Source organism: Nyctibius grandis, chromosome 1 (genome assembly GCF_013368605.1).
Source record: "Nyctibius grandis isolate bNycGra1 chromosome 1, bNycGra1.pri, whole genome shotgun sequence".
Classification (NCBI taxonomy): domain Eukaryota; kingdom Metazoa; phylum Chordata; class Aves; order Nyctibiiformes; family Nyctibiidae; genus Nyctibius; species Nyctibius grandis.
This window is the reverse complement of record NC_090658.1, coordinates 126,280,890-126,308,742: the sequence shown is the minus strand read 5'-3', so window position 1 is coordinate 126,308,742 and position 27,853 is coordinate 126,280,890. Positions and strand designations below refer to the sequence as shown.

General features: G+C 40.5%; 1 protein-coding gene across 2 annotated transcripts in view; it reads right to left on the bottom strand.

Annotated features, from left to right (window-relative positions):
- Positions 1 to 11,830: 11,830 nt before the first annotated feature.
- PTCHD4 (patched domain containing 4) overlaps positions 11,831 to 27,853 on the bottom strand; it is an 85,547-nt gene continuing 69,524 nt past the window's right edge. For both annotated transcript variants that reach the window (XM_068412999.1, XM_068413006.1), the window contains exon 3: positions 11,831 to 13,464. In XM_068412999.1, coding sequence (XP_068269100.1) covers positions 11,831 to 13,464 — 1,634 coding nt within the window. The remainder of the gene's footprint in view (positions 13,465 to 27,853) is intronic.

The window sequence follows — 27,853 nt, the reverse complement described above, 5'->3', positions numbered from 1 at the left end:
AGCAGAGATATGTTGCTACAGCTGAGTGTCTATTATGTAGGTTGCAGTATTTGGTAGTCCTGAATTTCTAGGCAGAAGCTTGGTAGATTGCTGTAGTATGATTAGTGATTTGCAACATGAGCTGTACAATTTTGATGACAAATAATATCACAACTGAAGTAATTTCATGACTTCATGCAGTTTAGCTGAACATCCTCAGTATTATTCTCCTAGCGTGTGGTTTTTGCACTCGATATTACCCATGTTTGGCAGTGGAGATGTTTTGTAGCTCAAAGACACAACAGAGTTGCAACTTCACCACATGAGACGACAACTAGCCACTTTTCTTTCACCAAAGAGCGTTTCCCCAGCAACAACTAGCAGATACTGTTTTCCAACAGTGTCCTTTTTTCAGTGCCTTTTGGGGCCACTAGTTGGAAAACTCACCTGAGGAAATGGTGATTGATTTAGAAATGGAAAATAAGTGTGTCTGTGGAAAATAGCCTGACAAAGAGGGACAGGCCTACATCCTGGGTCAGGTGCCTTCTCCAAAATGACCGACAAGGTCGTGTCCTCTGATCCTGCACCATCCCCTTCTTTTCATTTGAAAGAAAATCAGGTCCTTGGGTATGGACAGAGTCTTAGCCCAGTAGGTTCCCTCTAGAAAGGGTACTGAGGACCAAGACTTCAGCATACAGCCAGATACTTCAAGGCAAAACCCAAAGGTTACCATTTGCACTCAGTGGGAGAGGGATTTCTGCATGTGAAATACATGATTTAATGTGTCCTTCTAAGCTTACTATTTACACAAGGGTCTGAGAGATGCTCATGCTGGTACCTTCATCATCAAGAGCAAGTGAAGTGATAGCACAGAGTCAGGGGCAGATCTCGTACTGATGGGGCACTATTGAGCATGATGTGGGCAGATTCCCTCAGGCTTCCCAGAGATAGTTAGAGAAAACCTGATAAAACCATGCCGCAGAAAAAGTATGTGGCTTTGCATTGAAAAGACTTGAACTCCCAACTCTGCCACTGACGGAAGAGGAGCTGAGAGCTATCAAGGTTGTGGAGGAGAGAAGCCTGAATGTGAAAGTGAGAGAGAACTTGGTGAGAAAGGAGCTGTTGGCATGAGTGGTCAGTGAAGAAAGGAACTGGGTTATGTCCTATAGAGGCCACTGCCTAGTCAGCTCTGTCTGGGAAATTTCAACATTTGGTTGCATTTAGCATAGCTTCAGGGCAGCTGTAAATTGTCTATCTGCCGATAGTCTGTGGGGGACCATATGCCAGCTCAAGGTTGCCAATTGCTCTGACCTGTTCTTCCAAAGCCCTGAGATGCCCTGCACCCCTTGTGAGGAAGGAGATGCCAGTTCCTGGCACTGCCCAAGGTCTTAGCTCCACATTCGCTCTTGAAAGAAACTCAGTTCATTTCGTCTAAAACTAAATGCAAGTGAACAGGCACCTGACAAAATTGTCCTGTAATATGCATTAATACTGAATATCTTTCTATTAAAGAAAGGAAAAATCCTAATATTTAAGAGTAAGTAATATATTTTATTGAAGATTTCAGTCTTTCAAAGACATAAGTATTTGGTGTAGAATTTCAAGCTCAGTAAAAGGCTGTTATACAAATATGGTCATGGTATAATCTTGAAAAATATTAACAGTTTTCAGCAACAAGGGAACTTTATGAGGGAGGAAAACCAATATTGACTTATAGTGTTTATTCATAGCATAGTAAAGTTGCCTACACCTGAGAAATTCCAGTAATTAAACACCTAATGCTAAATTCATACAAAGAAAGGGAAGCGAATTCTACAACTTAAAGGGAGGTGGAAAAGCTGACCATTACGGGCTAGAAAAATAACAAGCATTGCATTAAATTAGGGTTCAAATGGACATAAAAACAGTTGGAAAAAATGACTTTCATCTTCCCTACAGTACTTGCTTAATTCAGTCCTTTTTGTAGTGACTCTTGGCTGCTCACAACTGTGTTGTTTGTAACATACCAGTCACCCAGCTGCCATCCTGGAGCCCCAAAGACCCATCTTAACCCCCTCAACAAGCAAAATGAATAGTCAAAGTGATTACTGCTCATCACCCAAAAATTATTTGTCAACATTTGCATTGCAGCTACAATGAACAGAAATGCCTCAGAGGGATTAGTCTGACCCCAATTTATACATGTGCTCTAAAGTATATGAAGTAGTTATCCCAGGCTATCACCAGCTCTGGTAGTTGCTGTTAGATACATGCAAGGGCCCTCATCCTAAAGCAGCTGTCATCTGAGACAGATGAATTGCAATACCTGTTTCTCTCCCTTGACTATAGCCTAGGAGGGGAGGTTTTTGATATCTGATTTTTACATGTCCCTTTCCATCTGGTCATGTGCTTCTGTAAAGTATTAGTTACGGAAATCAAAGGGGAAGAGATTTCATGAAAAGATACTGTTTGTTATGAGACTCTTAAATGCTTATAGTGCCTGTGTTTTTATTGAGCTTTTTTGGGGCAAAGTTTTTTAAAAAGAATTGTTCTTGTACTCTGCCCTGGTGAGGCCGCATCTGGAATATTGTGTCCAGTTCTGGGCCCCTCAGTTCAAGAAAGACAGGGAACTGCTAGAGAGAGTCCAGTGCACAGCCATGAAGATGATTAAGGGAGTGGAACATCTCCCTTATGAGGAGAGGCTGAGGGAGCTGGGTCTCTTTAGCTTGGAGAAGACGAGAATGAGGGGTGACCTCATTAATGTTTATAAATATGTAAAGGGCAAGTGTCATGAGGATGGAGCCAGGCTCTTCTCAGTGACATCCCTTGACAGGACAAGGGGCAATGGGTGCAAGCTGGAACACAGGAAGTTCCACTTAAATATGAGGAAAAACTTCTTTACGGTGAGGGTGACCGAACACTGGAACAGGCTGCCCAGAGAGGTTGTGGAGTCTCCTTCTCTGGAGACATTCAAAACCCACCTGGACACGTTCCTGTGTGACATGATCTAGGTAATCCTGCTCCGGCAGGGGGATTGGACTAGACGATCTTTCGAGGTCCCTTCCATTCCCTAACATTCTGTGATTCTGTGATTCTGTGAAACAGAGACCAGTTACACTGAACCTTTTTAAAGATGTCAAGGAAATGTCTGATTTAAGACCCTCTGTCTCCTTTTCAGGTTAGAATATCTGCTTATCCCAGTCCCCAGACTGACAAAGACTTATGGGCATATCTTCATATGAAACCTGATGGCTTCACTGAAGCCAATGGGATTATTCACAATGTTTACATCTTGGCAATCACATCTGTTTTTGCAGGAGTGGGGACTTGATTTCTTTTCCTGGTGTACGTTAAATATTCCTCACCAGATGCAGCCCAAGGACGTGTATAGCGTGATTCTCCACTTCTGCGCCATTCATGTCACCATTCACATTTAATTTAATTAAAAAGCAATAGATTATGCCATGGCAAGTTTTACACTAGGCATAAAGCCAGCTTTTGGGATTTTTTTTAATTGGTAAAACTGAATTTAACTTCATCAGGCAATTCCTCTCATCCATAATAGAGACATATCCAGCGCTTCTCCAGAGTATCACTTGAAAGAAATAATGAATTATATTAAATGAAAAGTTTAATTTTTTCTTTTAGAAATGAGCTTTAACATCATAAAATACTGTATTCTCATTCTGAGTCAAATATCTTCTTGTTATTTTTACAGGAAAAGTGCTCAGCAAGGCTTTGTACTTGCCTGAGTGTTGTATGACTGTAACAAATCACTAAAATGTCCCTGAGATCTCTCACATCAGGGAAATTGAAACCCTGAAAAATATATGTGTTTGGCACGGTCTTTCTATTGTGAAATTGCTACTATAATTCTAGGATTTAGTATGTTATGGGAAAAAGGTCTTTTCTTTTAAAGCCTCTTTTTTCTGCAAAGCTCATATTTAACTTGAAGCAGAGAGATAAGTGCATCCTTATTTAGCTCAGTACTTAAACACATGCTTAAATTTAAAGATGTTCCAGTCCATGAGATTTAAGAGTTTGATTAAACTAAATCATTTACTCGAGTGCTTTGTCAGATTAAGATCTCCAGAAGTAAAATACCAGCATAAGTATAAGCTGCATTGGTGTCAGCAGTTATAACTTGGCTAGTAAACCAAGCAATGTCAGGGGTTGCTCTAGGCCCTCAAGGAGGCTGGCAGGGTCTGTCAGTGTCCATGCTATTAAACTCTCCCAAAAAAGTGTAACTGTAAACAAGCTGTCTGGTGGGAATGGTGCCTGGGCCATGCCAGCACCCAAACTGTGCCCAGGAATCTCTGGGTAGAGAGCTGGTTTGCTGGACCAAAGCTGTGCCAGGGACTTCCCTAGATATTTGATAGTTTAAAAGATTAAATTCGATCACCTGTGTCATGCCATAACCTGGAATCACCTCTGAAGGTAACTGCTTCAATCTTAAGAGGTTGCACCCTAAGTTCTGTGTTTCAAATGGCCTTATCATGCCCAGGACTTAGATCAGGTTCCACGGTGCTGTTCAGTAGCAGTTTGTTTTTATACTCTGAGGTAGTAAGAAGAGAACAAGTTCTTGTTCAGGGCTAGGTGTTGTCACTGTTCAGGCTTTCACAGCTAGACGATCCATCTCTGAAGTTCTCACACAGGTACAATAACTTCAGCTGGGCTGGCACCTTGGTCACTCTTTGCTTTTCCACATCATGATGGAAAGCTGATCTGGCCAGAGAACTGAATTTTCAACTGCCTCTTCTTTTTCTGTAGAGGCAAAATCACATATCCCACAAATCCTACATATTTAGTATTTGGATGTACACTTTGGGAATGAGGGCATATGTCTGAATAGGTACATACTAACACTTCTCCTGTGCCAGATGCTGCAAAATCTCCCTTGACATGGAGTTGAAACAAATGGCATTTGTTGTCAAGTTCAGTCCTTATTGATGAAAGGAAATAAGATCAAAGAGGTATCATGCCAGAATTAAAAGAGAGAAAAAAAATGCTTTGGACCAAGATTTCTCTGTTCATGGAGACCTTCAATCTCCATTCAATTGACATTCCTATTCGAATTCCTGTGTAAAAATATTCTATCCATGACTGAATCTAAAATATTTCATGGCCTATTCTCAAGTGGCTTATTGAAAGAAAAGTGATGTTTTTTGTCTTTTACAGAGGAACTCAGTACAATATCCAACATACAGCTGGGAAACTGAGAAGCAGTCTTATAGTAGAGGGCTGCCAAAATACCTTATGCTGGGATATATCCCTTCTCCAGTAAAAGCTGTGCTAATCTGTTCATGATTTTAGAACATAAGCAGGGTAGACTCTGATGTGTGCTTGGGAGTACTATACAGCTGATATTGCCAAAATAGTGGTGTTGCAAGTAATGGGGAGACCATTATCAATCTGTGTTAGAAATACTGCCTGCAGTATCCAGCAGGCTGATGCAGAGGGGTTGAAGTTAAGCAGGACACTGTTGAGGTACCATTAATTTTTCTCTAGTTAAGGCTGTATCAGCATTTCCACTAGAATACTTGTTTCCAGAGGCTTATATAATTCAGCCTGGAAAATGTGCTCTGAACAGCAACTTGGCACAAACTGTTCCAAGCAGGGACAATATTTCCTTTTTGAGGGCATGAAGAAATACCCCTTTATTTTTGTTTCTGAGACAGAAAAGCAGTGAAAAAACAGGCATTTCTGTGATAAAAGTGTGCTGAAAAAAAGAAATGCCTACAGTAAAAAGAACTAAAAGAGCAGAAGTTTATGAGATTAAAAATTGCAGAAAAATGGAAATTTAAGCTTAATTATTTTCCGAGTTTTCTTACAGACACTTTTCTGTCTGAAGAAAGCTTTTAGCTATTTGGGTGCTGTTATAAATTAGCTAGTTCTGTAACAGAGTCTGCACTTTGATGCATCCAAGCATCTTCCATTTATTTCAACAGGGTTATGCTCTCAGAGTTTTGAAGAGGTTGAGAGAACATACAGAAGATTAAAGTACAAAATAAGTTGAGCTGCAAAGGAAAGATAGCCTCGGGGAGCAGGAAAGAGAAATTTTATTTTCTTTAATGAGGAAGCAGGAAGAAAATGAGTATAGTCTTGTGTGCACATTGGTAGGTCAGAGAGGAAACAAAGGAAGCAAGGAAAGATGAAGTTCAGAACTGCTTCATGCTTACTCGTTTTCAGCAGGATTTTGATTGCCTGTCTGGGCAAGAAGGCCAGATCTCTGTTTGGCCTGAAAAGCCACAACCCACCTCAACCCTGTGGTTAAGCAAAGACAACACCACAGTGGGTAGGATGAGCACGTACGTTTCACATTGGATCCTTCACTTTTAAGCCATGAAGGGGGTAGAAAACATGGGGAAAAGAAAGCCTTGAGGATTAAAAGGAAAAGCTTCCAGAAAAATTTCTTCTACCTGACTGATGTGTCAGAAGAAGCAGTTTCAATTCTCCACTTTCAGGCAAGTAAGTTGATGTGTGGGGCTCTGTAGTGAGAAATGGGGATCTCTCAAAGAACACCTCTGAAAAAGTCCCTAAAGTCTTCTTGGTCAGTAGTGTATGCCTGTGAGCTGCTGTGATCACAAATTCCAGATTACTCCTTGGGAAATGTTGAATGCCGGCACTCAGCACCAAGCAGGTAACTCTGCATAACTCCAGAGATTGCGGTGCTGCTGCTAGTAAGAAGGCAGAGAGCAAACAACAGGGGCATGCAACATCTGGCTTGCAGCATGGTGTGCACCTTCCATCTCTCATTCACAGCTTCGTCAGGTAAGGAAGCAGATCTGAATCTCCTCCCCAAGGGTTTGTGAAACCCAAGATGGGATCCCTTCCTTGCCATGCATGGGAAACAGGTCATGGAGAGGCCCATGCTGAGGCAGGGGAATCTGCACTCACTTGGTCCATGACATTGCTTTATGTAAGACTACGGTGAAAAGAAGCATTTTAGGTGATGGATGAGCTTCTTTCCATATTCAGTTTCCTTCCCTGTTTAAATGCCTTCTTGCTTGTGTAAGATGGTGTAGAAGAATCAAAGTTTTGACTGTCTATAATTTGATTACACTATCCTCCACACAACATGTTTCACTTGGTTTCTGCTTCGCCTTCATCTTCTGAGATAGCTTTAACACAGTTTTTTATTTAGAGCCTTGTTGGAGGATACGCTATCTCTTTGTGAAGTATCCTTTTTCCCCTACTATACGTATCTCTTGTTCACTAACTGACTAACTTTGCTTCCTTTCAGTGTTTCCTTGGACATCAAATGAGAGCTTGAAGTACTCAAAAACCTAGTGTTGCAATGAAAAATAACTTATTAAAGCTTATAATTACAGAAAAATTAATAAGAGGATTAGCATGGTACTTGCATAAAGACAATAAGCCAAGTTCTTGTCATAGTGAAATATGGAATAACTCCATTGAAATAAATCTTAATTATGCTAGAGTCACTACTCAGTGTGACTTAATTAAGAGTAGAGCAGTGAGAGCCTTTTGGGAAAAAAGCACTCTGATTACACAACTACTTTTTTTCATATTTCTTCCTGCCCCCCCTGGTTCTTTTCCTTCCCACTGAAGAAAATTTCAAAACTATAGTTTTTCAAGTGAACTCGAATAGATATTAGCATGTGGCAGGTTACACCCTGAATAGGAATTGTTTGAAGTAAAAGGTTGAGAATGATAACCCTGAAGATAACCTCTTTAAACTATACATGCAAGGTGCCATGCATCCGTACCTATCTTGGCCATAAAAAGTATGTTGCTTTGTTAGGCAATGACTTTATGAAACACCAAGTACTGGACTATAGAGGTGAAGACTTAATTCTAATTATAAAGACAGAGGAATAGATTAAGTTTAAAATAGCCCACATGGGAAAATGTAAAGGCAAAAATTACAGAAAGAAAATATACCTTCACTGCAGCCTCCTGAATGCAGCATGCAACAATGGCTATACAGTATAGACAGATATATTGGTCAACAAGCATATCAACAATGTGAAAGGTTCATTTGTCATGATTTCAATTCTTACCAGATAGAAAGCACGCAAAGCCATATATATCACGGCAATAAATCTGTTGACTTCAGCAGAGTTATCTCAACAATGAATTCAAACCAATATGCTTTGAGGGAATGAAACCAAACCAAGTAGGAAAATACACACAACATTCTTGGCAGATTATGTAGACCATATATAAAACCAGACATTAAAGGAATATGCACGATATCCATTAGACTTATGATAACTGGAAAAAAAGTGTATAATGAAGGTCCAATATGCAGCATGTATCAGAGTGTCAAATTGCTTTACACGGACTATGTCTTTTCTTCACTGGTACTTATGTAGCTCCAATTGAGCTGAACAGGTATTGCACAAAAGGGTAGAAATTATTGAAATGGACTGGAAGCAAAAAGAGCAAAAAAAGGAGAAGTAATTAATAACTATGGACTCCCCATCCCCAACTGATTCCAGTGTGAACTGAATTATAGAAGAAAATAATCTTTTTTTTTTTTTTTTAGCTTGAGATGAACGTTTTCCTTGGTCCACAGAGACTGACGTATCTGCAGGAATAACAGCTACAATGGCCTTTCCATCTACCAGATCTGGTAGATCTGGAAAATGCTTGATACATAAAATAATCAAATGACATCCGTGAGAGATCTGGTTTGTTTTCTGCTCCACTCCTGCATTGACGCAGAAATAAAAAGCTTCCAGTCCCGGAGTGTAACCTGTATATCTTGTGTCTGGTATATACAAGTGCTACTGCGCGTGCATGATATTGAGAGAGAAGCTGGTTTGACATCTCGTCATACTCTAGTTTATTTGTGCAAGCCCACCCTCAACATTAACATCTTCTGATTTCTCAGCTCACCATTGTCTGCTAGGGGAATTCCAGTGGCAATTTTTAAACGATCTGTTCTGCATAAAAGCCTTATAAGCCAAACGTAAAATTTGAGCTGAGTTACTCCTGGGATTTATCCCTGAAATAGATGCTTGGGAGGCAAGTTTCTAAGGTTTTCTTTTCTCTTTCACTTGATATTAGGTCATTTAAGTGGGGCTAATCTCACCAAAGCTGGATGAGTCTGCATTGCCGATGTCTGTGTCTGAACTAATCATGCTGAGATTCCTTTGTCACCAATGGACAGAAATATGCATCTTTTAAGGTGTGATTCATTTAGCCCTAATGCACAGCTGTAGAATGGGTCAGAAGTGTCTGTCCCTCTCCTATGGCCATAAAGTGAGCTCAGATATAAATATCTACATTGTCAACATCCAAAGTTAGATGGATGAACCTGGCTTTGATAGCTTTGGAAAATGCTGCTTTCTTCATTACAATGCAGGACAGAGATCCCTGGGATATATCTGGGCAGTACAAGAGAAGACCAATAACCTCCCCTGTGACACAGAGAGGGGGTCTGAAAATGGACACCCCAAAGTAATACCCAGGGGTCACAGTTGTGTTGCAACAATCCCATTTTTGTATGGACAGTGGAGGAAATGTAAGAAGAGGTGTGGAAAGCTTGACATTCATAACCGACTGTTCTAAAAAGGATGGATATTGCACAATGTCTTCAAGACGCAAATCAAGGTCAGTAAATATTTCCCAACTATAGATGCATCTGAGCCATAACCCAACATTAAAACATCCCCTGCTCCTAAATCTTATGAAACTGTTTAGATCTCAGTTTTGCAGCTGGTCCTTGAATATCTTGGATCAAACCAGTAACCTTGATCTAGCTACACCTGAAGTTTAGATCTGGATTCAAACTTTGGAAGCTTTACCTACCTAGAAAGATTATCTTTCTCTAAAACCTGTTGCATGCAAAAGGTCCCTTCAACAAATGAGAGCTTTGACCACTCCTAAAACACAGAGGTCATTTTTAGCAAATGGTTATGGCAAAGTACAGAAGGTACAGAGAATAGGTGAAACTGCATTCCTTGGATACAGAAGCAGCTAATGAACATTAGAACTGGCATTCAAATGGCTTTTTGTGCTGCAGGTGATTTTTCTCTGGCTCTCCCTAACCATGAAATAGTAGGAAGAGGTGAGACATGTCACATAACAAAGAATCACTTCTTGCAGAGAGCTTTTTAGTAAAACATATGTACACACCTTCGTCAGCAAACTCTGCAGGCTTGAGACTGAGTTAACCAGCCACAAATAGAAATGTATACATATTTTGGAAGGCAAACAACTTCCAGACATCTTTTAAAGGTACCCACAAGTAATACAAAGTAGACATAAACACTCCATATAATGATATCTTTACATAGTGTCCTCATGGATACTATATATTCAGGAAGACATTGCTCATGTAGGTGATGCTATACCATACTCCAGAGAGTAGAAAGCAAGCCCTTTTAAAATACTGAAAGGGGAGATGGACATGGAAAGCTCCAGCACAGAAGTGGGCCAAGAGCAAACTGAAATGGCTAGATCTGTTTTCATCCCTTATCTCGGGCTACTAAGCTGTGTAGTTTACAAAGCAGAGAAAGTCATTCATAGTTCTTTACAGTACAATTTCTAGTGTCATGTAGTAACGCAGATTTACTGCACTCTTCTGTGAAATTTCAACTGCCATAACAAAGCTTTATGTTGCAGATGACCAACGCTCAAATATTTAGGAATAATAATAATAAAGACATTTCGCCCTCCCCTTCCCACAGGGGACTGATCTGTCTTTTTACAACTAGGGGTTGATTCAGCCCCGTGCAAACCTTAACAATGTCTTTTTTGTGTGTGTGGCAAGTATTTGACTGACGTTTTGCTTAAAGAAGGGGAAAATCCCACTTCCTGCAGCATATTGCAGGGGCCGGCAAACATATCCCTTCATCCTTTCGACCAAATATATAGTGATAAAACTGTGCGGGAGCTCCAGAGCCGACTCAGCTGTTACACGATCACATTATGCCTGTGATATGCAATCCATCATTACATTTAAAGCGCCTGCTTGATTAATATTCAGTATTTAATGTCAACACTGAGAAATTAGAATTCAAAAGTGCTACACTGCGGGAACTGCAAATACTGCTGCAGTGGTAATGGCCTGGGTTAGTTTCATGAGATCTGTTAGGTCAAGGGGAATTTCACAATTCAGAAATACCAAAATGTATGTATGGTATTACCTACCAGCTGTGACCTCTTGGGATAAAGGTCATGTGTCACATTTAAAGAAACTAAATGTTAAATTTTCAAATGGCTATGACTACTTCTTCTCCTGTATAAACAGTACCTCTATCCCTTAGCAGTATAGCTTTGCCATCCATATCCACAATAACACTCTAATTGTATTTTACGGATATACATGGTATACTAGAATTGGGAACTACTTTGGCTTAGATTGTTTTAAAGATCTACTTCCCAAGTGCATAGGTTTTATATTAACCAACTTGCTCAAGAAAATAAGAAAAAAAAATACCATGACATTTTTTTCTCTCTCTTGGTCTTGTTCCTTTTTCTCATTTGAAATGCTGTTATTTTTTTCTTTTCCATGGACAATTTTATCAAACACATCTGCCTTTTCCCCTACTGTTTACTTAATAGTAACTTTTTTTCACCTTTGCTTCAGTCCTACATATGACAGATTAAGCAATTCCCATTAGAGTTACAGTTTGAGATTCAGGAACACTTAATGGCCAACAGACTCTTCCCTGGTGGAGAATGAAGATTCAAACAGAACATTTGAGATTATTTTTACTTTCATTATTTTTGTTAAAAAAAGTTTGCACCTTGATGTGTCATGAATACCCCTTCTTGATCTTCCTTTGCCTTGTGAGACCTGGCCAGCACAAGCAGCTGAGATCTTTGCTCTATTTTCCCTGCATCTCTGTGCAACGCTTTTTTAAAAAGAGAATAACTATTATTTTTTCTAAGCCTTTCAGACTGCTGTAACATGATCAGGATTCTCCTGAATCTCTATGCATTCGATCTCTTCTCGCTCCTTCCTTTTGGCCCGTTTCTTTTTCTTGTGGTGCTTTTTGGAAGGTGGGAAAAAGGTTAGAAAGACGGGCAAAATAACAAAACAGTGTAGAAGTGTGCAACTGCTGGCAAGCAGCAAGCATTTGAACAGTGTGAAGGTCAAGTTTGAAGGCACAAAGAGAAGGGGGACCAACCCAATAAGAAAAGAAGAAACGTTCTGCAAAATGGCTGTCCCATGGTCTTGGAGGGAGTTCTTTATACACTGAGTTCGGGTGTGCTCAGTAGCTAGTACAAATGTATAAAGCAGGGGTGCACAGTGATCTATGGCAAAATTCAAAGTGTAGATAAGGCACAGTATAGAAATGCAATCCATGTCTACATTCCATAAGGTCATCAAGCCAAGGACACCCAGTTCTATTGAGGTGACACTGAGGATTAACCAGAAATTTCCCAGAGGATGGATAACCAGGAAAAAGGTCAGTATTAACACCAGCAGGATGCCAAAACCAGAAATCAGGACAGGCATAGTTACTGATAAACCGTAGTGGTCCATGAAAACAAAGGTTGGATTGAACACAATGAACTTGATGCTCTGTATAAGAGAGAGTGGCCTCAGCTTCTCCAACAATTCTACTGCCTCCTTCTGTGTGTTTTCACTAGTCCTGGCCACCAGATACAAACGAGAAGCAATTATGTTGTTCTCATCTCCAGCTTTGGAGAAAATGATGTCATTTTTGAAGTGCTGGAATTCTGGCTTTTTTAAAAAGGAGCTCTGGAGGATGCTGATAAAGTCACTTTTGTTGGTTGCATTGATGTTAGCCACTCGAAGGTACTGGTAATACTGTTCAATCCAGGACACTGTATTGAACCCCTGGCTTAGTGTTTTTAAGTCTTCTTGCACAGTGCCATTCCAGTACTCCAGAGGTTCATAAATGTAGAAACCTATCACTGGGCTGTAGTTGCTGAAATACTTTTGCTGTATGAGGGCATAGGAGACGCTTGGAGACTCACTGGCAAGAAGGTTAATAATGTTGGCTCCATCATTAATCTGTAAGCACCCCATAAAGGAGAAAGAGGCATAGATGAGATACAGTATCACCACAAATGGCTTGACATAGATGTTGGTAATCCACTCATTGTAATGCTCTCGGAGGAAATGCTGGATAAAGTGATGCTGGTATGGGTTGCTCTCATGATGAGAAGTATGATGATGACCATCGTTCATCACAGTCTGGAACCACACAGGTTTCCGGTCCAGGTATTCTGCTGAAGGAATTTTACAGCAGAAGATGCTGTGATAACGGTTCTGCTCCAACTGGCCAGCAAACACCAAGCAGGAGCCAAAGAAGGAGAAGATATAGAAATAGTTCAACAGGATGGAGACACACATATTCTGGCAAAAGACTTTTACAGCTTCAATATTGGTGAAAGGGCTTGCACCCATTCCAAAGGCTATGAAATACAAGGAGCTTGTCATTGTATAGGAGACCATAACATCAGAGTAGGCATCTGCTACTCTGTCCTTGAATGGCAGATTCTCTCTGGTTCGACGCCATCCTGAAAGAAGTTCAAACACTCCTTTGGTTCCATGACCTGAAATGAGAAAACAAAGTATATACATGTCCATATATAAAGGGGGTCCCATCATCCTTCAGGTTTTTCATCCTCCAGCAGTAAAAAGTTTTGTCAGCCAAGTTTTGTTATGATTTTGTCACCCGTTAAACAAATGGAAAATTGTGAAGTGTCTATCTAAAGCTAGATACCAGAATTCATATGCACGTATATAACAGCCTGAAATTCTGAGACTCTCCATGCTCGGTAATGAGATGGTGAAATATCTTTTAAAAGACATTCATTGATTTTAATGGACATTGAATTAGTTCCCAGATGGATTGCCTATATAGGACAAAGGAGAACATTAAGTTTAGTTCAAGTCTGGGGTTCATTCTTTAAATCCTTGTGGCATCCCAATAGATCTTTCATTGTTTAAGGGATTCAGTTTGAAACACTTACTTATGCGGGTAACAACATTTTCTTCCAGAGAGTATAAATTAAAGGCATTATTTGAGAAATGAGCAGGTGTGATCACTAAAGAGATACCTTGGTTCTTCATGTCATTAAGTACAAACCAGAATAATTTGTATGATAGTTCTCGACCTACTGAGTGAAATTGGGACTTCTCAGTGATAGCTCATAAGTTTCCACACTATATGAAAGTTGACATGCTGGTGGCAATGATGAAGAGTACAGTACTGGCTAAATCACTGGTCCACATTAATTGTCTAGACAATGTATGTTTTTTTTCCATGATTATATCTCTCTCTCTCAGCTATCCAGAGCTCCTCCTGGGGAGAAGGAATTCCCTTAGCTCACATGAGAGGACACTCAGAAAAGAGCCAGATGTGATCAGTGCTCCATGACAAGTTCTTTGTATTCCATCCTGAGAAGCATTTTAGGGGTATAATTTTTTAATAAACTAAAGCTTAGTACAGAGTTACTTTCATTTTACTCATCACAGTCACAGTCCAGGAAGTCTACAGCTATTAAACTTTCGGACAGAATAGTGAAGTTGAAGCTAAGGTTACCGGAAAAAATCTAACTAGTAAAAGTTATTCACTCTTTCTACATATTCATATAATTTTTACTTTGAATATATATATATCTATCTATATACACACACATATTCTTTTATATCCCATCAGAGAATTTCAATTTGGTGAAAAATATAAAAACTAACATTAAAAACACAGCCAAAAGGGTTTGGCTTTCAAATAAAAATTTTGATCAAAAATTAAAAACACTTATTTTGGGTTGGAAGAGAAAGTGGAAAGTTCTCTCCCCTTTCGATCAAGCACTGACAAAATTCTGGACAACGTAAGGAAACACACTACTGAGCAGAGCAAGAAGTAGAAGCAGATTGCAGATGCTCCTGTCTCTGTGTGCCTTCACTCTCTACTGTAGAAGAATTTCATGTAACAAAGCATGCACAAAGGTAATTTTCTTGTAACAAAACGAGAAGTATGACAACATAAGATTTACAAATAATGAAGTGTGTAACAGTGAACACTGTCTGTTGAGTTTGCCTTTTGATTTAAATCGTTTGGATTCATACAGCTGCTTATGTTGCCCAAAGCAGACTCCTGGCAGCCATTCTAGACAGCAAAAATTACAGCATAAACTGTCAAGTTCTGTGAGTGTTACCTGTTTTACTGCAAATCGGTGTCCCCAGTGAAAGATAAACATACAGTATTACAGAAGTCTTGCAGTTAGCAAAAAGCCTGTGTGGAAATGTTGCTCTCTTATGAATCAGAATCTTGGTTCAGGAGGGACCTTGAATCCCCTGGTGAGTTTAGGGTGAGTCTGTTCAAATTCTCAAAGCACAGCTGTCTTGCACACTGTCACTTTTGGACCATCAAGCAGAAAGCATTGGTTCCTTGGGCTCAATAAAGCTGCAGAATCCAGAGACTTGGATGCAACTTTATATTATGCTTAAAGCAAGCATGTAAGTACCCTGCAGGACGTGGACCAGGCTGGCTGGTCACCACTTCCAATGCCCATGTCCTGACATGGCTTAATTTATTGGTATAGGAGCTGTGTTTCATTCTCTTTTGGGGATAGCAGAGTACAATGATCTCCCTCAGATGTCTGTGCTCACCCCCTCTCCTTCTAACGATTAATTTTGGATGGTTCTTTTCCAGACATTCCTGACAAATGCCCCTTTAATGTATGACTTTACCACTTGTTCATATCCCATATGTCCATAACTCCTCTCATTCCGAACCAGCTCCTGACCTCACTCTTGCACCTTCTCTTCGAGCTTTAGGCACCTCTCTTCTTTTGCTCTCTGTCTTTTTGTTTTCTTCTTTTGTGAGGAAGGCTGAGGGGATGAGTAGTAGCACAGGATTTCTGCTTCTATTGCTGTTGTCATTCCTCCCCCCCGCATCCCATCAAGACTCTTCCACTGAGGACAGAGTGATCACGGTGAGCGGATGTGCCATTTTCTACCACAGTTTCCTCTCTTCCCCCAATCTCCCAGGTACCCTGCTTGTGATCTAAGACAAAGAGAATCCTTGGTCTACAGATCTCACGTTGGAAACACTAATTTAGTGTCTAGCTGGGACTTGGAGAATATCCTTCCCCTCTAACGTTGCTCTTCTGCCTTTAACAACTTGATGGTAACCACATTGGGTCAAAACAAGGGTTGCTCTACCTTTATCTAGTAGATCTGACAAAGTGCAGGGACAGATTTTCAAGAAAAGGATGTTGGGAACAGGACACATATAGGGTAATTCTTTTCCATTTCAGCCTCTGTGATTTTTGCATTTAGCCAAAAGACCTGCCAAAACCAGAGGCTGCATTTGCAACATCATGTTTGGAGGCACTGAGGGACATTTGTTCATCTCTTTAATCCATTTCTAAGTGCACTCATACTTTTGGCTACCACAGCCTCCTGCTACAAGGATCTTTCATTACTTGCTCAGTGAAGGAAGGGCTGGGTTTTGCTTGTTTCAAACTCTCAGCCAGTATAACTTTATGGCTGAACTAAGAAAAATGTAAACCTATTGGTCCATGAGCAGCATTTTTAATAAAACCTGTTCTATGCATGTGTCCTTTGTTCCTGGGTTCTCCCATCTGAATAGTCCCAGCATGCCTCACCTTTCTGACACCTCTCCTTGACCACATGTCCACATGCTAGGTGTGTGCTCCCTTGCAGGCTGTCCAAGACGCATGTGTTAATTTGCCATCTAGATGTTACCAGTGAAATATAAAATAGCTGAGTTCTGCCTTCCACTCCTTGAGAGGAGGTACTAATCTGGGATGTCTACCTCCTTCTAGGCCTTGGTTTTCACAAAGCTTCTAGGATTGCAGCAGTCTCTGAGATCTCTATCTCTCTTCTAAATATGACTGAAATGGGCCCATTGTTTGCAGGCTGTTGTTACACATGCAAATGTATGGAGTGAATAACTGTGGGAGCCTCTTCTTAGGAATAACAGCTAAAAGTGATTGGTAAAATCAAATAAAAATAAAAGATTTTGAAAATGTTAAAACAGATAGTGTGGATCATTGTAATGTTTTTAAATTAGAAATTTATCAAAAGAAGTCCTTTTGCGGAAATGGTTTAAGTTAAGATGGATTGGCACTTTCCAAAGGAGACTTAGGTGAAGCAATACTCCACCAGCTCTATCAACAATTTGAGGGAATATTGACTTTTCTCTGCTTATTCCAAAAAATCTCACTTATCTGCCCACCTGCAAGGTTATGTTCACAGTTGCATCCTTGCCATGTTTTTATTGTTATTAATTTATAAATTTTAGTGTATCACATTCTCAGTGACGAGTACCTGGGTGCATTTAATCTTAGGGTAGGTACGTAACAACTAACAGACAGGGGCTTTATTGTGAAACATAAATGTATACAAAGATTACCCAAGAATATACACTAATGGGTATGCACAAACTTGTGCTAATACTGAAAATTAAAACACTGTAATTAAACTCTAGACTTCTTTTCTAATAGAACAAGTAGTATCTTAAGAAACTAAAAGACTGATATTTGTAACTTCTTTGAGGATGAAAATTGGTGCTGTTTTCTTATGATCACACTATTACACAAATGCAAAATTTCCACTTATCCTCATTTTACGAACCACTTCAATTCTATCATACAAATACAGGATTTGGGGAATACAGTGCAGTAAATCCCTTGCTGCCACAAGAAGAAATCTTTGCCATACTGGTTTTCCAACATCATTACTCTGATATCAAGTTTTCCAGTGAGCCTCTGTTGTTCTCCACAGATAAGCAGGTCTGTTCCCCTTTCCCAACAAGGATACAAATCCATTTGTTTTTTTAACATTTTCTGACATTTCTGATGATTCAGACACCACAGTCACTCTGTAAAATTCTGTTCCTTCAGCTTCATTGCTAATGGCACTGACAACATTGACAGTGGAGTTAAGTTCACTGAGCAGTTATAGGAAGGTTCACAGGGTCTTTGGCTCTGGGTCAAAACTGCCAAGTTTCTTTGGTACTAACATGACATGAACGAAGTACAGCAATTTTTTATTTGCCAGACAGGCAATGGCCTATGACTACTTAAGAAGAAAGGCAACAATAGAAATTTTTATTCCATTACTTGTGAGCTTAGGAGAGCAAATAAAGGAGGCTGCAGCAAAGGTGGAAATACATAATGCTTTTTCTGCCTCAATTTTCAAAACAAAAGGTTATTATGAGCAGATATTTAAAATAAATTTGAAGAGGACAGGGATAAAACCATGAAGAGTGAAATAACAGATTAAAGACCGCTTGATTCAGTTAAATTTGTTCAAGGTGGAAGAACCTGGAGAAATTAATCAATTAAAAGCTGAGCCAAAGCAATCTCTGAACTATTAACAGTCACCTTAGAGAATGAATGTAGATGGGATGGTCCAAGAAGAATGGAGAGGACAAACATGCTTTCTATCTTCAAAAAGGAGAAAGAAGAAGACCTGTACAACTTAATGTCCATCAGCTTAGTTCCTATCTCAAAAGATAACAGAATAAACAATAGCAAGCCAATTTACCATCACCAAGAGGACAGGAACGTGATCAGAAAATGAACCTTTAAAGATCATCTAGTTCCATTCCCCTGTCATGGGCGGGGACGTTTAAAAAAAAAAAAGTTCGAAAAATTAGGGTGAATGCCTTGGGGAGTAAAAACAGCAAACAGTGGCCTGTTTGTGAAATATGAAAAGTACAAAGAAAAGCTGAATGAGTTGGCAATTTTTCCCCTACAGACCACAATGCCATGGGGAGTCTACAACATTCAACATGAAAAAAGTTATTATGAAGAGGACAGCAATCAATTCTTTCTCATTTCTACTGGGAGAAGGTCAAGGAACCATTGGCTTCATTTGCAGAAAAAACATTTAGGTTAAATATCAGAAAAAGCAAAGCTTTCTTCCTCTAAGTTTCATTAAACACTGGAATACACTGTCTAAGGAGGATGTAAAGTCTTCTTCATTGCAAGTCTTTAAAAAAAGGTTAAATTAGTAAACACTAGTGGATGTGCTAGGTACTCCCTGTCTTAGTGCAGTGAAGTGGCTTCTGTGCAGATTCCTGAGGTCTCTTATATCTCTACTTTTGTACCATCATACCTAACTTTGACTTAAGATGCTTAGGATTACTTAAGCATGAAAACCAGCCTGCCTTCCATGTTGTCTTAACCAAAGCATGCCTGTTCAACATTTATGTGTTGTTTCTTCTACAACCTGTCAAGTTCTTGCGAGAGGAATTTCATCTGCAGTTGTCACTCAACATAATATCCACTGAGACTCCAGTCTGAAGTCACTAGCCACTAGGCTAGAAGGAGTGCTCGGGTACTACCAGCTTTTGTAAATTTTCTAGGAAGGAGGACCAGCATGACTCTTTGTACTCTTTTGGTTCAAAACGTAAAGAAGAGGGTTTGCTGATATAGGTGATAGCAGCTAATGTGTTGATATCCTAGTTGTCTATGCTATATTTCAAACCAAAATGGCAATGGATTCTGTAATAGGGCTTTTAATAACAGGAAAAAAAATTACAGGACTTTTAATCATAGGAAAAACAAAAGCCTTGAAGTAAGTGCCACAGCACAGCTTTACTCAACATTACTACACTAAGAAACCCACATATTATGTTCAGTTTTCTTTAACAACCACACCTGTAATCTTGCCATGTATATACAGGATGCAAGGACAGCTTTCTTTGAAATCATAGTGGTGGGCAGTAGGTATATTTTTACATTAAAATTCTTTGCTGTGAGTCTACAGGAAATGACCTTTCCATTATTTTATCTAGAAAAACAACCTATAACTCCTTGAGGGGGGAATCACAGGGGTTTTTTTCCCTAGGAACAGATGAACAGGGCGCATGGAAATTTTTTTCTTCCTTAGCACTAGAGAGGCCAATTCATCTCCTGGAAAAACTGGGCTTGTTTTATCTAACCAATGCCCTGTGATAGCAGGGGCCATGGCCATTAGTAACATTGACACGACCTATTCTCTGTCTAATTAAATGTTTTAAGACAATATGGTTTATTTGGGTGCAACTTAACAGCCTGTGGTGTTTAGAAGGTGAGGCTGTGATCTAATATTCTATTCTGATCTTAACATTTATGAAGCTATGTACTTATCCAGGCCCATTGTTTGAAAATACACCCCATTTTAGATAGTTTAGGCTCACACAATCACTTTTTTACAGAGGAGGAACTTTTCATCTCAACACAGAGTAATGTAGAATGCATTTGTTCTTCTGCTTAACCACTAATGTTGGTATCCCCACTTACATTTAGAAAACTGAAACACAGAGATTAAGCAAATTGATCACAGTTGCCAAGGACTGTCTACATTTCAGCAGGGAAGTAATAGAAAGAATGACTAAACAACTTTTTTTTGAAGAGTGAGTAAATCCTTAGTGTCCCTCATACGGAAGGCAAAGAGGATTTGAAGCTTGGTGATACCTCAGGCAACATTAGAATATAGGAGGCAACATGTACCTTAATCTAGATCCCCTTCCATAAAGGTAAATCTCAGGACAATACATCTGGGCAAGAAGGGGACCTTGACCACAAGGCTTAGAAAATAGCTTCCCAGCTTGATTAAGGATAAGGAGAGGATAGACTATATTTTTTTTAACTAATCTAAAATATAGGTGGGAAAAGAATGTTTTTTTCTCTCTCTGTGTATCTCTAAAATGACTGCAACTGAATTGTTCATGCAGTTGGATTGCTGACCATATCTTCTTTATTTAATTTTCCTTATCTATCTTGCTTTTTTAGTGGTAACTAGGGTAACTAAGGGGGTCTGGTGAAGCAGGTGAGGGACTAAATCACCCTCACAGTGGCCAGTGGTTTCCTCTTTCTCCAGAACCTCAGTACAAGAAGTGAAGTAGGACCTCATCCTACCAGTAAGATGCCCAGGATGGTTCATACTTTGGGGGTAGAGGGTCTAACTGTGGAAGCAATGCACTACTGACTAACATTGTTCATAGAGAGGAGTTTCCTTGAGCCATAAGGATGAGCAGTGATATTACAGTATTTACATCTTCTGAATGTCACTGAGCTTACAGCAACAAATATATAAAGTCCAGCCAAGATCTGCTGATGAATCTCCTGTGGAAAGTTTGCTTTCACTAAACATATGATTCTTTATCTGAGACATGGCATTTTATGATATTAAGAAGCATCTAAACAAAGAAGTTACATCATTTCTAAGTATATTCTCCTTGTGATGCCATGGAATGCACATTTTTTTCTCTAAACAGGTTTATACAAACATGATGACAGAGGGGTTTACACCCTGCTGTGCCTTTCCATCTTGAAAAGTATGCAGGGTAGAATTGTTCTAGAACAGAACCCTATCATAATAAATTGGCTAATTTACAGAGCTGGATTCTATAGCAGGAGTGTTTAACCAAGTGCAATGAAACCTCAGCCAGCTGAACTGTGTGTCTTTAGCAACAAGGACCTCAGGGAAATCTCCGGTGCTACACAAGAGATTTTGGTATTGCTACATTTTAGCACTTTCAACAAACACAGGAAATGCACTTGAAGCTATCACAAATATAATAAATGAAGTCAGCTATGCCTAATAGAAATTTTGATTTCCCTAAAAATATTTCTGCCAGCCTTTGGCCACTTTGCAGCCTGAACACATTAGTGGCTTCCAGCACCCAAGTTGTGGTGTATCCCCATTACAATGCGAACACCGTTAAAAAAATAACAGTGCATCATGGGGCACCTCTATTAAACATACAGACTATGACTGATGCCTTCATGTGTGCTTCAAGTGATTGCATTTATTTCTGCTCACATGAGCATTTCTAAAAGCCTTTTAAATAATTCTGGGAATTGCTGATGAGACCAAAACATAAAAGAGCTAGTCTCCTCATGGACATTTCAGTGGAGTCTGGCAGATAGTAACCCCATGACTGTTTGAGGCTGAAAAGCAATGAAGATAGAGGCAAACATTTGAATCTGTCTGGTGTTTTCTGTAAAGTGGCATTTCAGAAGAGCTCGATATCAGCCTAACACTGCTCCCATAAAATATTGCAAACTTCTCAGTCACAGCCATAGCTGTGGAAGCTGATCTCCCTGCAGTGACTACAGCAGGAGATGTTGACTGCTTTAGCCCAAGGTTACCTGTTTGCAGGACTCTCCCAACAAAATGCCTCTCTCTTTTCACCTGTAAAACGGGAGCTGAGACAGATAGTTTAGCCTAGGAGCATGACTCTTAGACTGTTAAAATTATATAAGATTATATAAGATTAATCATATCTTCTCTCTCCATCCTGTTTTCTTAATTGCTTCCATTGTAGCAGGAAATATATACAGAAACATATGCCTTTTGAGGTAATGATGTACCAGTCACAGTGGAGTCCCTCTCTTAATTTGCCTTTGAAGATCCTAAGGAACACCAATCTGTAAGTTATATTAACACCAATCTGTTGGAAACACAGATGAAAAGTGATGGTTCACTTTCTCTTTTGGTCCCCTTTCTTTTACGTGCTCCCTCCAGCTAATCAGCTCCACAATCCTTGACAGCCCTCTCACTCTACCCTTTCCCATCCACTTCAAAATAAATGTAGTCCCAGACAACATAAAGAAGCCCAGACATGAGCAAGCAACTACAGGAACCGGGCTAAACTGCATGGTGATCATTTACTTACATGTCACATCCCTTTGGCACATCCTCAGTCTTTCATCAGTTTCTGTTTCTCATATTGCAGACTCTCCAAGGCAAACACTGTTGTCCCTGTTTGTACAGAGACCAGCATAATGGGACCTTGATCTTGATTCAAACTAAGAATAATTAATGCTAACATGAATTTGGCATCTCTGATTTTGAATCTTATCCAGTTTTGGATCTTCCATACTGAAAAGGCCTTTCCAGACCTTCACCACAAGCATCCCTGGGGAGAAGCTCATGGTTGAGCACTGATGATGAGCCAAAGACCTGCTAGTCCAGATGCAAACATGTTTCTAACTGAACCATAGTGACACTACTTTGTATTCAAGGTTTGTTTGCTACAGTTCATTTTAAGGTCAAATTTTGCAATTTTTCATGCCTAGAAGGTCCTCTTCTTCTTGTTAGAAGGAACTGAAATATTAAACAGCAACCCCCTCCACCCCACGCATTGAAACAGCTGAACATGGAGAACATTTCAATGGATGTGATTAGTCATCAGACTGCACACCTCATTATATGAGATTTACGTTTGAGCTAATGTATACTGCTTGCAAATTGTATATAAAGTTGGAATCCTGCTTAGTTTTCTGCTGTGCTTAGCAATGAATTAAAATGCTTTTTGCTGTTTCTCATCTAAGCCTTTTAATGAACATTGTAAACAAGGGCTGCACATATGGAAATTTATGTTCATTGGTAGGAGTTTAAGTGACATATAGAACACAAGGAAATTAATTTAGATCAAGCTATTAATGAATTTATTATATATTCATTTATGTTAAAAGCATAGGATGGATTTATGACACTGACCAGAACAAGCTTTGTTTATCACCTGGATTTGATAATCCAGTAACATCCGAAATAAAATCATATGAATAAGGTACTAGTGAGTCTCAAGAAAAGAAAATGCTTTGATCAGGTGTGGATTCTGGCATCCAGAAGAAATAATCTATACTTGAATCTTTATAGAAACAATGAGTTTGGTCATTTGTTACTTTCTGGCCTGGAGAGTGCAATTCTGGACAACAAAACAGTTAAATAGTTGGAGAAGAAATTATGGGTGTGAAAGAGTACATGTCCAAAAAATGACAAGTGCATTTATCAGTTTGAAGAAAAGAAGAGAGCACATGGGTGTTTGAAGAGAGTGGGAGAAGTTTCTGGAGTTACCCTTGAGGGAAGCGTACAATATTTTAAGTGGTGGGACCCAGTTATGAAAGGTGGAAAATTTTACCTTTCAATGACAAGATGCATTTGCCTGCAGTTTCTGAACTGCGGGATGCCAGAGTGCAACAGGCAATATGTAATAGGCAATAAGCAGGAAAAAGTTCATCCTTCACTTTCTTCAGTGAAATAGGTCATCTGTCCAACCAATATCCCCTTGCTTGAACAGCTGGAAGCTCACCTGAACAAAGCTTTGTGGGGCTTTATCGCCCTTTGAAAAGGATATAGGCTGTCTGATCGAAGATGTCTCTTATACATCCCCAAAGCCTAACAAGGCACCATCTTTTCATACTGGCTGAAGATCTGGGCCTGTGGTTAACTGGGTTCATGGGGTTTGTAATAGGCTGAAGAGCACTGCAGTAGCTCATTTTCGATTACTACCCCAGGGCCAGGTTCTAGCTGAGAAAATCAGGGGTAACTTTTATCTTGATAGTTAATGCAGGTCAAAGCTATTCCTTCTCTAATAATTTCTCTCTGGAAATTACTCCAGCTGGTGACACTGCGGTGCAGAGCATAGCACACCTGCTCCTCACTCGGCCACTGAGGTTTCCATCTAAACTACTTATCTTGATGTAAAAACACACCTTTCCTGCAATGAAGAGAGAGCTCGAAACTAAAGGGAATGAACCCATCTGCTTACAGGGTGATATTTTTAACAGCGCTGTTAGTGCAGGTTTTGCTGACATTTGTTTACTTCAGAAAAGGGATGGGAAGGCAGAGCGGGAGGCAACGTTAGCCTTTCGCCTCTGCTGGGACTGAAGGAGGACTGACTCAGCAATTTGAAAAATAGGTATTAAATCTCCCTTTCCCTTCCCAAAAAGCCCAGGTTCTGCATTGAACAAGAAAGTGGAGGAAGGCTGCTCTGCTGCCCTTGCCAAGCCCGAGACGGCGCTGGGGAAGGCGGCGTTGGGTGCACTGCAGCGTTGGGCTGCCCACGCCCCGCCGCAGCACTGCAGCCCTGGCTCAGGTCATCCCGCCGGTGGGACCGCTCAGGCAGGGAAACATCCTCTCGTTCGTCTGCGGGACACAAGCAGCTGTCAGGTGGCTGATGCAGTGATGTGGCTGCTGCCCTGCGTTGCGATACACAAGCTGTGCAGCTCACAGAGTGACGCTGTGGGGGAGCACCAGCCCTCTCCCATATTCCTGACTTGTCCCTATAAATTTATCCTGAGGATTGCAGGTTTCAGGTCCAGGATGTGTAGGTTACATATACACCATTTATCAAACAGCAGTGCCAGGGAACACTGTGGATACAGGATTTCATTTAGCTGAGCTGCCAAATGGTTATAATGGTCCTCAGCATGCCTCTGCATGGGCAAAAGCCCATCCCTGGACCTAAGAGTTTCCTCTCGTTAGAGGAAATTGAACTAAAGAGAGAAGAAGTGACTTAACAAATGACTGGAATAAAACACTACTACTTATGTTTCATTATGCAGCTCTATTGAAATATTACAACTGCAACATACTGATGTTGTGCCTGCTGCTCCGTGACTCTCAGCTAGAGTCATATCAAAATTGTTCAAAAAACTGTAACACGACTATGGACCATTCAGGAGGCTGAGAGGACTTGCATACATTCATGGAGGAAAACTGCATGGAATGGGTCATTAAAGTCAGAGACAACACATTTGGATGTGGAAGCCAGTGAGACAAGAAGCAGCTGGAGCCTGGGGGAGTGTTTTGGGAAAGTATGACTTTACGCTTGACGGGTTGAAATCCTCATTTTTTAAAGCACTTGCCATTGGCTACTATCAGAGATAGGATGCTGAGCCAGATAAAGCCTTTGGCCTGAATCAGTCCGAATGCTTTTATGTCCCTGTGTATTCATGGGGCTGACTGCATTAAAATACATATGCACTCAAAAAATTAATTAAAGCTGTGCAACTCTTCTGGCCCTTAATTCTGGCATTCAAGTTTTTGACTTCACTAAGACTATAAGACTAATTTTAGTCTTATAGGAATACCACACTATAAGTCTTATAGTAATACTATACTATAAGTATATAGTAGACTATATATATTTTGACTATACTATAAGTATATAGTAGACTATACATATATTTTGACTTCACTAAGACTATAAGACTAATTTTAGTCTTATAGTAATGCCATTTAGAAACCTGTCTTTGAATTGATACAAATACTTGCCTCATTCACTGCATGGTCTCAGGTCTTATTTACCCTCACCATCTGTACACAGCGCTGATTACAAATTGATTATTTTGCCTTGGGTTGATATGGCAGTACATGCATCAATTCCCACATGCACTACATACATTAATGAATATCATGACCTCTGTGAGATTATTATGGGTATTACACCAATTTTATGGCAGGGAAATTGAAGCAAAAAAAAAATCTAGTTTCAAAATATGACCAGGATCCATCAGTGAGCACTTAGTATTGAGCAGGCTTTGCTGTTCTCATGTGACACAGGACTTTTATTGCAATTTATATGCTTAAAGCCTGGTATCAATCAATATATGCATGTCATACTGTGGGGACTCATATCTTGGGTGTTGGACCAAGACACAGGAGAAGTAAACTGTGCAAACTATTAGGCATCTGATAATCACAGAATCACACAGAATCACAGAATGTTAGGGATTGGAAGGGACCTCGAAAGATCATCTAGTCCAATCCCCCTGCCGGAGCAGGATTACCTAGATCATATCACACAGGAACGCGTCCAGGCGGGTTTTGAATGTCTCCAGAGAAGGAGACTCCACAACCTCGCTGGGCAGCCTGTTCCAGTGTTCAGTCACCCTCACCGTAAAGAAGTTTTTCCTCATATTTATGTGGAACCTCCTGTGTTCCAGCTTGCACCCATTGCCCCTTGTCCTGTCAAGGGATGTCACTGAGAAGAGCCTGGCTCCATCCTCATGACACTTGCCCTTTACATATTTATAAACATTAATGAGGTCACCCCTCAGTCTCCTCTCCTCTAAGCTAAAGAGACCCAGCTCCCTCAGCCTCTCCTCATAAGGGAGATGTTCCACTCCCTTAATCATCTTCGTGGCTCTGCGCTGGACTCTCTCTAGCAGTTCCCCGTCCTTCTTGAACTGAGGGGCCCAGAACTGGACACAATATTCCAGATGCGGCCTCACCAGGGCAGAGTAGAGGGGGAGGAGAACCTCTCTTGACCTGCTAACCACACCCCTTCTAATACACCCCAGGATGCCATTGGCCTTCTTGGCCACAAGGGCACACTGCTGGCTCATGGTCTTCCTGTTGTCCACTAGGACCCCCAGGTCCCTTTCCCCTACGCTGCTCTGCAACAGGTCTGCCCCCAACTTGTACTGGTACATTGGGTTGTTCTTGCCCAGATGCAGGACTCTACACTTGCCCTTATTATATTTCGTTAAATTTCTCCCCGCCCAACTCTCCAGCCTGTCCAGGTCTCTCTGAATGGCTGCGCAGCCTTCCGTTGTGTAAGCCACTCCTCCCAGTTTTGTGTCATCAGCGAACTTGTTGACAGTGCACTCTATTCCCTCATCCAAGTCATTAATGAATATATTGAATAGTACTGGTCCCAGTACCGACCCTTGAGGGACTCCGCTAGACACAGATCTCCAACTGGACTCTGTCCCATTGACCACCACTCTCTGGCTTCTTTCCTTCAGCCAGTTCACAATCCACCTCACTACCCGATCATCCAGACCACACTTCCTCAGTTTAGCTGCAAGGATGCTGTGGGAGACCGTGTCAAACGCTTTACTGAAATTGAGATAGACCACATCCACAGCTTTACCATCATCTATCCACCAGGTTACGTACTCATAAAAGGCTATCAAGTTGGTTGAGCATGACTTCCCCTTGGTGAAGCCATGCTGAGTGCCCCTAATGATCCCCCTATCCTTGATGTGTCTAGAGACAGCACCAAGGACAAGTTGTTCCATCACCTTTCCGGGGATGGAGGTGAGGCTGACTGGTCGATAGTTCCCCGGGTCCTCCTTCTTGCCCTTTTTGAAGACTGGAGTGACATTCGCTTTCCTCCAGTCCTCAGGCACCTCTCCCGTTGCCCACGACTTAGTAAAGATGATGGAGAGTGGCCTAGCA